General features: G+C 37.9%; 1 protein-coding gene across 2 annotated transcripts; it reads right to left on the bottom strand.

The window, feature by feature from the left end:
• Nucleotides 1-2,232: 2,232 nt before the first annotated feature.
• On the bottom strand, nucleotides 2,233-6,764 carry LOC103696692 (zinc finger protein 4-like). Of its 2 annotated transcripts, XM_039127104.1 has the most exons (3): nucleotides 6,454-6,764; nucleotides 6,212-6,296; nucleotides 2,233-3,249 (listed from the first exon to the last, which is right to left on the bottom strand). In XM_039127104.1, the coding sequence occupies exon 3, from the start codon at nucleotides 3,197-3,199 to the stop codon at nucleotides 2,513-2,515; it is 687 nt and encodes a 228-aa protein (XP_038983032.1). In that variant the 5' UTR covers nucleotides 3,200-3,249; nucleotides 6,212-6,296; nucleotides 6,454-6,764; the 3' UTR covers nucleotides 2,233-2,512. The 2 variants fall into 2 exon arrangements, with proteins under 2 accessions (XP_038983032.1, XP_008776604.1); XM_008778382.4 differs by lacking the exon at nucleotides 6,212-6,296 and having other exon boundaries at nucleotides 6,454-6,752.
• Between the last annotated feature and the right edge of the window lie 6,792 nt (nucleotides 6,765-13,556).

Below are 13,556 nucleotides of genomic sequence, written 5' to 3'. Positions count from 1 at the left end.
ATGATCAAGCAGATACTCCAATGATTAATTCTCGGATGGATTTTGATTTTTTCTCTTTTTTTTCCTTGATATTCATAAAATTAAAAATAATAATATAATAAGTTATAATAAATAAAAAAAATTAATAGCCAAATTTATATTACAAATTAAGCAATAAATTTAGTAGTGAAAATATTTTAATAGCCAACTTTGTATTGCACATTAAATAATAAATTTAGTAATGGCTAATTGGAGACTTTCATCGTGGAGATTAATATTTATATGATAAATGGAGAACTGTGCGTAAGAGTCTTCATGCGGAAACTCCCATCCTTAATACCAGTATTAATAATACTGGCTCCGCATAATGTTTGAGATACCTCTTTTTTTAATTATTTTTAAAATAGAATATAGTAATATAATAAATTATAATAAATAGTAGACATCTAAATTTCTGTTACATATTAAATACTATATTTTAATGATTGCCAAGCATATCAATATGGGCATCATGAATATATATTGCATATTAAAACATAAATTTTAATAATGGTCGAGTATATGAATACTGGTATCATTCATATTGGCACCTATACGATACATGGAAAGTTCTATGTTGAGTTTCCATTTTAGATATATACCAAGCTTAAGCCCAATCAAATTTACATTCTTCATTTGGAGATCTTTAGATTCAAATTTGTTGAGAGGTTCAAGGTTACTTACTTGATTGATATAGGTAAAGCATTGTCCGAGGACACGCTTGATATGAAAACCGGAGCTATAGTTTAGGCGATGACTGGTGTCATAATATCAAAGCTCTAATGATGAACAATTGCAATTATGTATTACACATTAGAAGTAAGGTTATGTGACATTGGAAACATGTTTTTTAGTGACTATAGTTGCTATAATCGAACAAAGTACAATGATTTGGCTAACTTCAATGAAATGCCCTAATGAACTCCTGAGTTAGATCTTCCAAGCAGTTCACCAAAGAATATGTTTTCTATTTGACCATAAAACTTCCATGCTAGAGTTAATGGTGTTGAATCAAGGACAGAGGCTGATGATTTGGTTAAAATTCTTAACCCACTTATAATATTGAACAGTCACAGCATCGCAGCTGTTCCAACTTTGGCCCACAAACCAACTAACCCAGTGAACCATTTCATTGCTTGTTGGCGGTTGCAACACCATCAAAGGGAGTCACAGCTAGGACTCATTAAGTGAATCTAATCAAGGTCAAGCTAAGCTGTTTCTCGCAGGTGGTGATGGATTCGACTTCTCTCCATCAACAAAAGTTCGCATACACCTTACCTGATCTTTGTTAATTCCATTCATAAAAGCCTAGTCTTGGCTTTTCCCAACAGGCCTCTGTTGCTTGAAACATGAGAAAGCATGGCAACACAGATTGAGATCCATTTGATTTGGCTGCTTGAAAAGGCAAATGTGCTTGAAATACATTTGTTGCTCAAGAATCTTAAAGGATGAGCTAAGAAAAGGCACAGAAGCCATGAAAATAGGCTGAAGGCCACGCAACATTGGTGGAATAGCACAGAAGAACAACGAATGGAACAGGAAGGAGAAGAGACTCACAGCCAGTATGGCCATGTCTTCTACTTCGTACGATCTCTGGTCGAGTAACTCAGCAAAGCTTCACCTGTAAATGGGATTCATAGTGTAATAAAATTCCACATTATTAGCGTAAGCCTGAGCAGAATTCCTCCTATCACGGTAGAGATTTCAACTTTTACCGTCTGAAACAGAGAGACCGATGAGAACAAAATCATAGTTTGCTTATATTTACATGTAAAAATATACGTTCTTTAATTCAAAGGGTCTAAGAAGAATGCTGCAAACAATTGCTAATGTAGGAGCACCAAAAGAGTTGCTCAAATGTAACTTTCTTCAAAGAGGAATGCTGCTATGATTTCAGTTGAAGTCATTTACAATTTTTCTGATGTAAAATGTTTGATAAGTTTGGACAATGCTATTTCAACAAACTCTAGCTTGCATTGGTAGATCAAGAAGTTAGCTCCCCCCCCCCCATCCTGCTGATACAAAAACGCCACAATGAAATAGCTAACCATCGCTCTTCACAAGCTCCAACGTGTGCTAAATCGTCTGATGCGACGAGCACATCTCGTATATACTCCAACTTTCATATGGCATCAAGTTTGGACACAGAGAACACTTCTACTTCATACCTTAAATAACAAAACCATTTATGATATATAGAAGTCAGATGAATAGAATGAAGAGGATAGAAAAAATACATCACTCACTAGAATTGAAATATAACCAAGTATACATACAACGCCCACATAAACATAACGTACGCAAATTAAAATTTCTCCAGATAGAGTGCGATCTAACTTGGAAACAAAGCTTAGCTTGAAGAAAGGTCAAAAAACAGTGAAGACCTTTGTTCTATCACATACCTTAATGTACCTTGGAAGAAGCACTTGCACAGGAAAATAAGAATACCAAGATAAAAAAGCAAATAGTAGAGAAAGCAATCAAGATCAACCACTCAAAGTCTGAGAGTAAGATCAGGCTCCTCAACTGGCCGCGGGTCACTGGCTACACAATTCAAATTTGAATTTCCCAACAGTTCAAAGCCTGAGTTTGCCAATGGCCGGAAACTCCCAGGCCAATAAAAATTCGCATCATCATCCGCTACAAAGACCGGCATTGAACCGTGCAAGCCCCGGTGAATCTTTGAACCGCTCCGGCTTTCCTTCTTTTCAACCATGCCTTGATGCGTTGAAGAGTGAGCCTCGATTCCCAAAGAGTGGAGTGCAGAACCATGGAGCGGCAGTGATGCAATACTTGCATAAGTGTACGGGAAGGCATCCATTCTAAGAGCCCATTTCGCTAGTGTTCGTTCCCTCTTGTGAGCGTTTTGGTGGCCACCCAAGGCCTGGGAGCTGAAGAATTTACGCTGGCAATAGTTGCAGGAAAAGACTCTTTGGGGGTTGGGAACATTGCAAGCTCGCGCCTCGCTGCTGCTCTCGCTTGTGCTTGAGAAGGAAATAACAGCTGCTGATGATGATACTGCCTTGACGGTGAGCGAGAGGTCAAGCGACATAGGTTGGAGAGAGATGGCTGGATCCTTCTTGTTGTGGCATTGGAAGGACTCTTGGATAGAGATGTTCGAAGCCACTGGACTGCTGACTTCTGACACATCTTCAGATGCTTCATGGTTATATGTGTTCATGTTGAGGCCCAGAGGAAATGCTTATCTGCTAGGATGCGTGCCTTCTTCAGCTGCATTCACAAGTAAAAAATATGTTTAGTAACTTTGAAAGAGAGCTTGGCTTTTGTATGCTGTGGACTCAGATTAAGTATCAAGCCATGCATATGAACTAGAACAGATATCATGCATGAGGTGATACCATGTTTTAGGTTATCCAAGAATATCCACTTTTATCCCACAAGTTCTCATGTTAGAACCTACATAGAGGAAATGAAGAACTGCATATGACCCTACAGAAAAAAATCATATGATTTCTTGGATGCACTTATAGTATTACAAGTGACAAGTCCTATATTCAGAGCATATGATTTGAGTTGTTATACATGTCCTGGTGGAAAAATATCATATATTCGCTTATGTGGGAGCTTATGAAGTGGCTAAGCAAGGCAGATGGACTATTTCTTCAGAATTATACTGATTACTAGAGTAGTTTTTATTCTCTACAGGGCTGTTGCAGTTACTGTGGAGAATCTAATTCTAGGATCTAGCAGTACAATTTAGCTGGTAAAACTCATTCATGGACATTTGAAAACAAATATAAGGTAAAACCTATAAAATCTAGCAATTTAAGCAAGTTTAGATGAAACATATCATGCTAACGACCTGTACTACATCCAAGCTGCATGTTATGGATTGTTAACGAGATTGTGAAGCCCAAAACGTCCAGAAATAAAAAGAAAATTCTTGGGAAAAAAAGAATAAGTACTAATCATGGTCATCGAATACCCAAATTTTTATTTGCAAATTGTCAATATAAATCCTCTGCTAACCATGTGCCGGAGGAGGGACATGTTGGAATTACTGTTCCGGTCTGAAAGTACTGTACCCCAACCCAGCCGAGAAAAAAGAAAGAAAGGCTCACAAAAACAATCAGTGAAGACTTTATTATGGTTTTGCACATGAAGGTAGTGGAGGTTTGTGTTGAGTCCTCATTTGTCTTGAGGTCCACCTATAACGAAATTAATTGGAAAACAACTGATAAAAGAACATGGAATCTTTGAGGAGATTCATGTATTTTAGGCTTCTCCTGAGTTTTGGTGATCTCTGGAGCATTGCTCTCCACTCCCAAGTTTTAAAAGCACAAATTCTATAACTATGAAGGAAGGTAGATTTCCTTGTTCATTAACTAGTTTTCAGGTTTCTTAGAAGGTCACTCTCTTGCTGAAAGGTAGTCTTGATCGTAGTACATCATATTATACTGAATTGGACAATATGGAACATACCGTACCGTATTGGTTTGGAATCGGTATATAGTACAAGGGGCGTACCAACACTCGGTGCGCCAAACCGACCCCATACTGGGCATACCGATGCGGGGATCGATACCGGGATGGTGTACCTTGGTCTTGATGGTTGGCACCAATCAAGAGGGTTGATGCTAGCTGGTCGTATAACTCTTGAGTTCTATGGTTTTGATATTTAGGGACAATACCGCACGGAGAAGACAGATCTTGTTGGATAAAGTTAGGGTTGTCATTGGCCAATCATTGAGTTAATGAGAATGTTAAAGAAGATGTAAACCACAAAATTGTTAAAAGGAAAACTTTCGCGAAGAAGCATATTAAAAAAAGGGTTTCTAAAAAGAAACATAGGCTTTAGATGACTTCGAAAAGGAAGAAACATCCATGTGCATGCGTACTCAGATGACCACAACCAAAGCCAAAGGCATGACTGCCTCTAGACAGAAAGCCAAATGAGTCTATAGACATTTCTACACACACACACACACACACATATATATATATATACACCTTTCACATTTCAGTAGCGGTGCAGGCTAGATATTGAATTGGTACAACAAAAATATACAAGTTTTCTGAAATAAGCTATATTGGCATGAGATACGGCACAGCATGCCTTGCTGATGCATGCCAACTGAAACTTCAAGTAGACTTCCAAACTACTTTAATGAAGCAACACTAATCATGAAAAGTTTCAGATACAGTTGCACGATAATAGAAATCGAAAAAGGCAAACAACAGTAATTTTACGTTTTCTAATATTTTTAGACCTTATTAATTGAATAAAATTTGCTAACCAGAGATTATGTACCTTAGCTCTTGAAGCTAAAAAAAAAGGGCAAATCCAAGATAAACCAAAACAAAAAAACTGGAGATATAACGAAAGAAAATCAGAGCATCATCTTTATTCCAAAAGAACCAAGTTTTAGAGTGACTCTTAAAAGGGCAAGAGGAACACAATCTTTCAAAAACTAAAATGTAGGTGGAAAAAAAAGAATGATGTTGAAAAGTGGTTTTAAATGCTAATCAAATGCAACCTTTTTCTTGAAAAAAAGCCAAATTTTACTTGTGATTCAGAACTCTGTTTACCAGTAAGAATTAGAAGAATGATAGGATCCTATAAACAAGTAGATAAGTCAGGGTACATGAGAATATGGGTGAAGGAGTTCAAGGACAAACCAAGGAGGCTTAGACACTTGAAATCCTAGTAAGTTAGCAATTGTATACAGGACGGCAGTGATCAATCCCTTGAATGCTCGACTGCCAGGTAAATTCATTCTCCGAGCGTCTTGTAGAAGAACTCGGAAATTAATCCAATTTTGTGGTAACAGATGAGCAGGTTAGCATAAGAGCACACAAATGAAGCATAATGAAACAAAATTAAAGGTTTAGTAATAATCTAAGATCACAGCAACATCCTAATATGCGAAGATGCTAAACTACTCCAACCATAACAAGAAGGACTGCACTTGGAAATGAAAATCCTAATTACATTGTGATCCTTTATCCTTTGTTAGATTTTTTATTTATAGAAAACTATTATTGGATCACACAAACCACATTGAGCATTGGCATATAAAATGCTTATACCGGAGAATTGGACACCCTAAAATTGCAAAATTAGAGAACCCTGCCCAACATGAGTCATTAAAGGAGAGTCATCAAAGTCATCCAGAACCAAGAAACTCATCGAAAAAACATCCAGCATCAGAATTCACAAAGAATACTTAACCTTTCCAGGAGAATAGAAAAGAAGATTCAAAAGCCATGCTCTAGCAACTAACTCTTGCATCCAAACACTATGTGAAGCAACAAATCTACAATCCATCAAAGCTGAATTTTAGAAACCATCATTAAAGCCCCGTAACAACAAGAATTACAAATAAAGCACCATCAAAGCTTGAAATCGAATTGGAATTTCAAAGAGAGCATCATCATATGGAAGAGAATTGGCCTGAGATCTGAAGCACATACCAACTAGAGTGCTGCATGCTTCCTCTCCACTGCTCCGTGGGGAACTGGCCTCATGGGTGTTGTTTGCCTTCAAGTACACGAGACAGAGAGAAAAGGAGGGGGATGACTTGCTATGGGGTGGTCATGTATAGTGGCATGTAGTGACGTTTAATTATGGAAAGCAGAGGTTGGGAGACTGATGCTGGGGGAGGTCAGAGGTGGCAGAGGAAAGGGTATGGGGATAGAGAATTAAGAAAAGGAATGACACTGTTTTTCTTGTGGAATTCTTGGTGGGGAAAAGTGGGCAGTCCCTTTAATAAGTAGGATACTCTTTCTACTATCATCACCATGAACAAAGGAAATTTTTTTAAAAAGAATAGCACTGCCCTGTCTGGTGTGACTTTCTGGCTATAAATCATACTATTTGCATATAAAGAGAGGACATTGGAGTCCCTATACTGACACAGAAGCTATGGTGGTACAGGGGACCACTGCATGATGTAGTTTTGGAGGCCATATGAGATCATAGGAGTCAGAGTGAGTCGCTCATCTTGAATGTTTTCATTTACTTTTCTCTGTCATATGCACAGCTATCATGCAGCTCTCATTTCCAGTGTAGCGTTTGTCTCTCCACATACATATATTTTATTTTTGTGAGCTATCTTGATGCAATAGGACAGAATGGGACACAGATTCCTAAACATGGAAAATGGGATTACTTGGGAAACTCTATGAGAGCTGTATTAAGGCTACCATATGGTAAGAAAAACTGTACGTCGAGAAGTTTATGTCCCATTTGTTTGGATGGTCTTCAACCAGTATAAGATCTATACAGCCCCGTAATAAAGCTCACTGCTAGAATAAAATTGCAAATATGTTCTTAAGAATAGTTGATTAATGGAACTAAGCCTTATGCTCCACTCACCATAAAAAATTAAGGGAAAGAAAGAAGAGTAAGGTTTATATACCTCGTAGTAGTTTATAAAGGGATTCAATACCTGGTTTAGACTACTATTATTGTGTGTTAGGGTTACATTAGTATATCTTTTATTGGTTTTAGATATAATTATGGATCACATTTGATTCTCTTGATTGGTGCAACTTGATTGGCAAATAATAAGCCTACATCAGAAAATATGTTGGTGCTTTATATGTAAACGCATCTCTACAAAAGAAGTTTACCTTAACTGAAAAATTACGAGTAAATTAACCTCATCCTTTTTAGTTGCATTGGTTCATAGTAGACTTTGTTAAGCACTGAAAAACGGATTTCTCCCACCAGAAGTCCCAATCCATTGATGTATGATGAGATATCCATCTTATTTTAATGATGAAGAATTCTCCTTGAATAATGCAATTTTTTTAAGTTCAAAAGGATTATATTGATATCAATTCCGTGTTCATTCTATTGCCAACCTTTAAATCATATAGGCATCTATGTTGATGTTTCATAATTTTATTTGAGAAGCTCCACCTCGATATAGTGATGCTCTTTATGAGTTCACATTCACATCTGAGGAAGGCAGGACATCCATATGATACTACAAGAACAATCCTCATGTGATAGAATAATGTATTCTGGAGCCAAACTTGTTTTGCCACAGCACATGACCAAGAACATTTTCATGCAGTATTAACCTATGCAAGATAGTGATTACCAGTATCGAGTCTAAGAATACAAAGGATAGATTCTTATTTGAGAGGGTAAATGTATATTTCCCTACCTGGCTGGACGAATTAAGTAGAAAAAGAAAAAAATAAAAAAGAAACATCAAAAGCATATGTCATGTAAAATAAGATTTCATTATCTTTTCATCTAAATTTCTTTTTTCTAAGTCTTAGACTTGGAGAATATTTATTTGCATTGACCATGATGTGATTAGCAAAAAAGAAAGATGCCACTAAAATTAGGAGCTCTATTATCTAATGTATTCATCATGCGTTACTAGTGAGCCATGTCGAGCAGGTGTAAGTCACAAAACCCGGTTAACAGTTTTGTATATCATGCTTGATTTTTTGTTGACTTAAGAAGTTCATTTGGTTATACACTTGAAATCAAAGGTGTATAGACTGCTTTCGTTGTTGAGCCGGTTAGCCTATAACAAAGCTCGAGAACAATATTTAGAGTAGATATGCCTACAAATATAAATATTTTTTCAGATATTATAAGTTATTTTTCATGAAGTCCTTTGCTCCTTCTCTATAATTTTTCCTGAAGGGACACTGAAATCTTTCGAGCCTATTGTTCTCCTCCTGTCAAGTACCACTCAAGCTCAGTTTGCTTGAGAGTTGGGCAACTAGGTTGCGAAAAGGAGAAGATTGGCTATCGGTCGATGGAAGAGAAAGTGAGTTAAAAAGGGCAGGCATAGAAAATTTTAAGAGTTAAAAAAGTAGGCACATAAAATTTTAATCTATCAATTGCACTCAAGGAGCATATAAAATTTAATCATCCCACTAGGATTTGCATCCAACCAAAGCTTGGATTTACTATAACTATTTGACACTTGTCTCTACTTAGTTCTTTCCTATATGACTAGCTATGATCGACTTGTGGTTTTTTAGCAAATTTCACTCCTGAATTTTCTTGTAATGGCTAATGATTAAGATGCCATCCAGAAAGTTTAGCTACAGTGGACAAGTCTCACTCTGGGACAGTTACCAATCATCTCACCTCTTGGACACTGCATCTTACAAAGTTGCTCTGAAGAAATAGGGTTTCTTGTCATGTGAAAAGGGTCATGACACTGGCTTTAAGGTAGCAAACTTTTCTCTTTTTTTTCCCTGTGTGCATATAAACACATGTCTAATGATATGATGCAAACCAACGACCTGTTGCACTGCTCACATTGAGTCATGGAGGTTGAGGTGGTTAGGTTCGTATTTCGATAACCAAGGAGTGGAAAGAAGGGTTTTGAAACCCTGGATGGGTTGAAAAGGATGTACCCAACTGGAAGCTGGTTTTTAGGTGCTAGCAGGTCACATGACATGCCAAGTTGGGACCATACATAAAGGAAACTTATTATTAGGACAGCTTATGGAAGCATTCTCATTTGCAATCCCATTTAGATCCAGCATTTTGTTTGTGCCTTAGCTCAGGATGAACCAAACTTATCCACAAGTACTTGAGGGTGTCATTTATACACATTGGTACACAACAAGTAAACCTGTCCCCGTACTGTAAGGTCGCAACCAGATTAGAATATGAATTCTGATATTAAGGCCGGGATTATGAGTGTTCAAAGGATTTTGGATTCAATATTAGGTCGGATTTGAATAGCGTACAACGTAGAACAAAATTTGAAAATTTTTTGGACTGAATTCTAGATCGATCTTATTCAGTGTGCAAGATAGGGCTAGATGATCTTTGTTTGATTTTGAGCAAAAAGCTCTTTGTTTGTTATGAGTCCAGCCAGCACCAAATCCTCCACTAGTAGAAGCAGAATCCTCTATTGGACATTTTGATTTAGGTATAGTAAACATGGTTCAATGCACAAACAAAGACATGAGACTCGGATATGTACTTTTAATAAACATAGTAATATATTTGACTTTAGGTGGCGGCCATTGCAAATTGTAGTTAAAAAGCAACTTAAATTATGAAAATATAGTTAGAACATTATAGGCATATACATACATGACTTGGGATATGATATTTATAATTGTTTCACATGAGAAGTACCATATGTCTTATGCCATGATGGAGGCACACAAGACTTAATCCCTGGTTCTGAGGCCATTAGGGCTTCAACAACATTGGATGTATGCCTTGTCACATTTTATCTCAAACCCATACTAAGTCAGGCTTCTAACTTAGTAGTACATGAAGTTAGATATTTTGCCCATTACTCAGCAGGAGGGAGGGAGAGAGAGAGAGAGAAAGAAGGTCAGCTATAAATAAAGACCCCTGGTCTACTTCACCAAAGGCTTTATAGTCCTTGAGTACTAGGTCCTGCCCATATAGCTACATGAACTTTCATACTATTCTTTTCAATAGTCTGAAAATACTAAAACATCTTAGCAGGATTCAAACTTATACCCTATGAAAATAGAAATCATCCAGATAATTAATTGCTTTATCTATGCTGAGGCAATGACCTAGGTGCTATCACTCCCCCAAGGTCTTTCTTTGTAAAACTTTTGGTAATTAATGAACAGCAAGGTTGTGAAAACCCTAAACCATAGACTGAGGCCTGAACTGAAGCAACAAAGGCCACCATTAAGATTGTTTTTTGACATTCAGCTGAGCCAGGGCTATGAAAACCCTAGCTCATCAATGGCACCTCCCCAGAGTCCAATATTATGACATGATGGAAGGGCCCACAGCCCTGAATTACTCATGATTTGGTGAGTTTTTAACTCTTGAGCTGCTGGACTGACAAGTCTGCCTTCCTCCTCGTCGGCTCACTGCCTGTGAACCCCTCTAACGGTCCAAAACTGCAGGGCTTGTTCTCATTAATTGATCTGTGGTCCTCCTCGTTCTACTTGGAATCTGTTTCATTGACCTCCGAACAAAAGGCCAAGCCTAACCCATAATTTCCGGGAGCTAAAGCCAGCCTCCTCCATCTCTGCTACGATGATGTATGGGAAGTCTTATCCTCTAGAGATACCACATTCATATATATCGGCAGTCATGGTTTTTTTATGTTTTTTAAAGTTTAACCCGCACCTTTCATTTAAAAATAAAAAAAATCAAGTTGCGCCTATTTTATAGTTATCCATTTGCATCAAGCTATCACTTGAATCATTGGGAACTTAGCAAGAAAAAAAAATTGTTTCCATGCAAGTTGCTAATATTTTTAGCGTGTTAGGTGGCTTGCACCAATTATAAAGTGCCTCCAACGGAAGCACGTACTTACAAATGCGAGCCTAGCCCTAGAAACTCGTAAAATTTACTAATAGATGTTGTAGTTTTCTATTTCTCTTTCTCCATTCATCATTAGTATTGGAAGCTTTACCATGGGAAGGACCACCTAGAAACTACTACATCTATAAGCGATTTATAGTGATGCATATACATGAACACATACATACCTCTATATATATATATATATATATATATATATGTATGTATGTATGTATGTATGTATATGAGAGAGCCAATTGTAGCATTGTACCTTTCTTTTTAATTTTTATTTTTTTTTGGTTCATCCCATTACTTTTTCTTGATTGAGTTTTATCATGTAAAAAATTTTGCATTTTCAATGCTCCACAAGCGCCATTAGTAGCTATCATACGTCCAAAGTCCAAACCTCCCATAATAAACCAATATAATTAGTATTGCTAATAAGTGGCCTGTCAGGTGGATTAGGCCACTTATAATTAATATTATCCACAAGGAGCCTTCCTGGATGCCAATTTTGGAAATAGATTAGATTCCAAGAAAAAAATCTTAGGCAAGCCGCCAAATACCTATCATGGCCAACATTAGTGGCCACTAATTTCATGGTTAAGGTCTACTCCGTTCCCAAACTAGGCCTAACGAGGAATTATGATTGGATAGATATAGTTCATTAGTTCTTGGAGGACCTTAAACTTGTTTCTTGATTGGATAGAAGAATACAGTAGAAATGTCGCCCTCCAGGTTTCAACCCCCCAAGAGTACCAAGACCTTTGCGCCGCGGTGTTAACGGCGAGGCCGTAGCGTTATGTGGCTACGAGGGTGTCAACGTGACGCCTCAGCTCTTGTAAAGTGGAAAAGGATTGAGAGGCGACACTCGGCGGTTGGATTATGTTGTTGCCAAGACATACTTTAAGATACCCGCTAGAAGCACACAAATTCTTCGTTGGGCCCAGCATGCCGGCTTGACCCACTGCCCGTGTGGTCGGCCACCACCAACCGTCCAATTCTCTTAAAAGGAAACGCGTGGGGCCGCTGCACGCCACTTGTCGGATTCTGCGCCGCCCTGGATCCCAAACAGATCGCGCTGTCGGGTCGGATCCGGTGGTCCCGGGACCGAGCGAGGACAGCTCGGGCGGTGTGCCGCGGTACGCCCCCACACATACATCTGACCCGATGCCCTTTCTTCATGTTCATCTTTACGGCTCGGATTAAATGATCGACATCGATCGATTCGACGGTCCGCATCGGTGGACGGTTAGGAACGATGGAATACAGAGGGGAGCAAGACATTTCTACTACTGTCTTGGCATTATAGTAAATTATTATTTTTAGCATAGATGCAAGTGGATACGGTAGACTTGAATTTGATACCCATATTTTTTTTTCTTGTCTGCATATTTTCTTGCTTGGAAAGGCTGCAATTCCATTCAAGTAGAGATCAGATTACAAGTTAATCACCTCCTAATCAGAACTTCTAACATCCCAAAAAACTCAATTCTATTGGAATACATCAATGAAAATGCTAGCTACATTCTAAATCAGAATTTTTTTATTGTTTAATGGAATGATTCTCCAGCACCCAACTCGTGATTATGCTCTCAGAAATATGTTAACAAAAGAGTTTCAATGTAAGAAAAGTTCCCCACTCTTAGTGGAGACAAAGTAAGAAAAAAAGTTTTCTTTGGCTGTAAAAGAGGTCGAGGCGGTTCATTGCAATCTCATCTATTTTATTTAATATTATTGCATCCTAAAAGAATACAATTAAAAAAAAGAACACTCATCGTACAGTGGTAAACGCAGAGGAAGAAAACTGATGCAGAAAAAGTATTTGTGGTAGAGTCAAGAGCTCAAAGGGTGGCGCAAATTATAAAATGATGCACAGTGCAATACAAGGACAAGAAGGGTGATGAAACTTGACTCTTTTTTTCTTTTTTTTTTTGGCCCGTGGCAATATAAGACCAGAAGAAATTTAATTCATCCAAGGAAAATTGCAGCTGAAGCATCAGATTGTACCATGTGAAAACTGCATGTGTAGAAGTAATCCCTGCACCCCTTATCACTTAAGCAAGCACACCTAGCAGATCAGACAGCAACAAGACCTCCTACCATGAGTGATGGAACCTGAATTGGACCACTCTTCTGATACTGGTTTCTTGCTGAATTAATAATCGGTCATCAAGCATGTCTGTTCCACCAGCACCAATTACTTTTAGGGTCTTTGCGGCAGCAAATTTGACAATTTCATTTAACCCAATAGAGGTTATCTAGCATAAAACATGCAAAA

This window comes from Phoenix dactylifera, chromosome 6, assembly GCF_009389715.1.
Source record: "Phoenix dactylifera cultivar Barhee BC4 chromosome 6, palm_55x_up_171113_PBpolish2nd_filt_p, whole genome shotgun sequence".
NCBI classification, from domain to species: domain Eukaryota; kingdom Viridiplantae; phylum Streptophyta; class Magnoliopsida; order Arecales; family Arecaceae; genus Phoenix; species Phoenix dactylifera.
The sequence above is the reverse complement of the archived record's forward strand: the minus strand, read 5'-3'. Positions and strand labels throughout refer to the sequence as shown.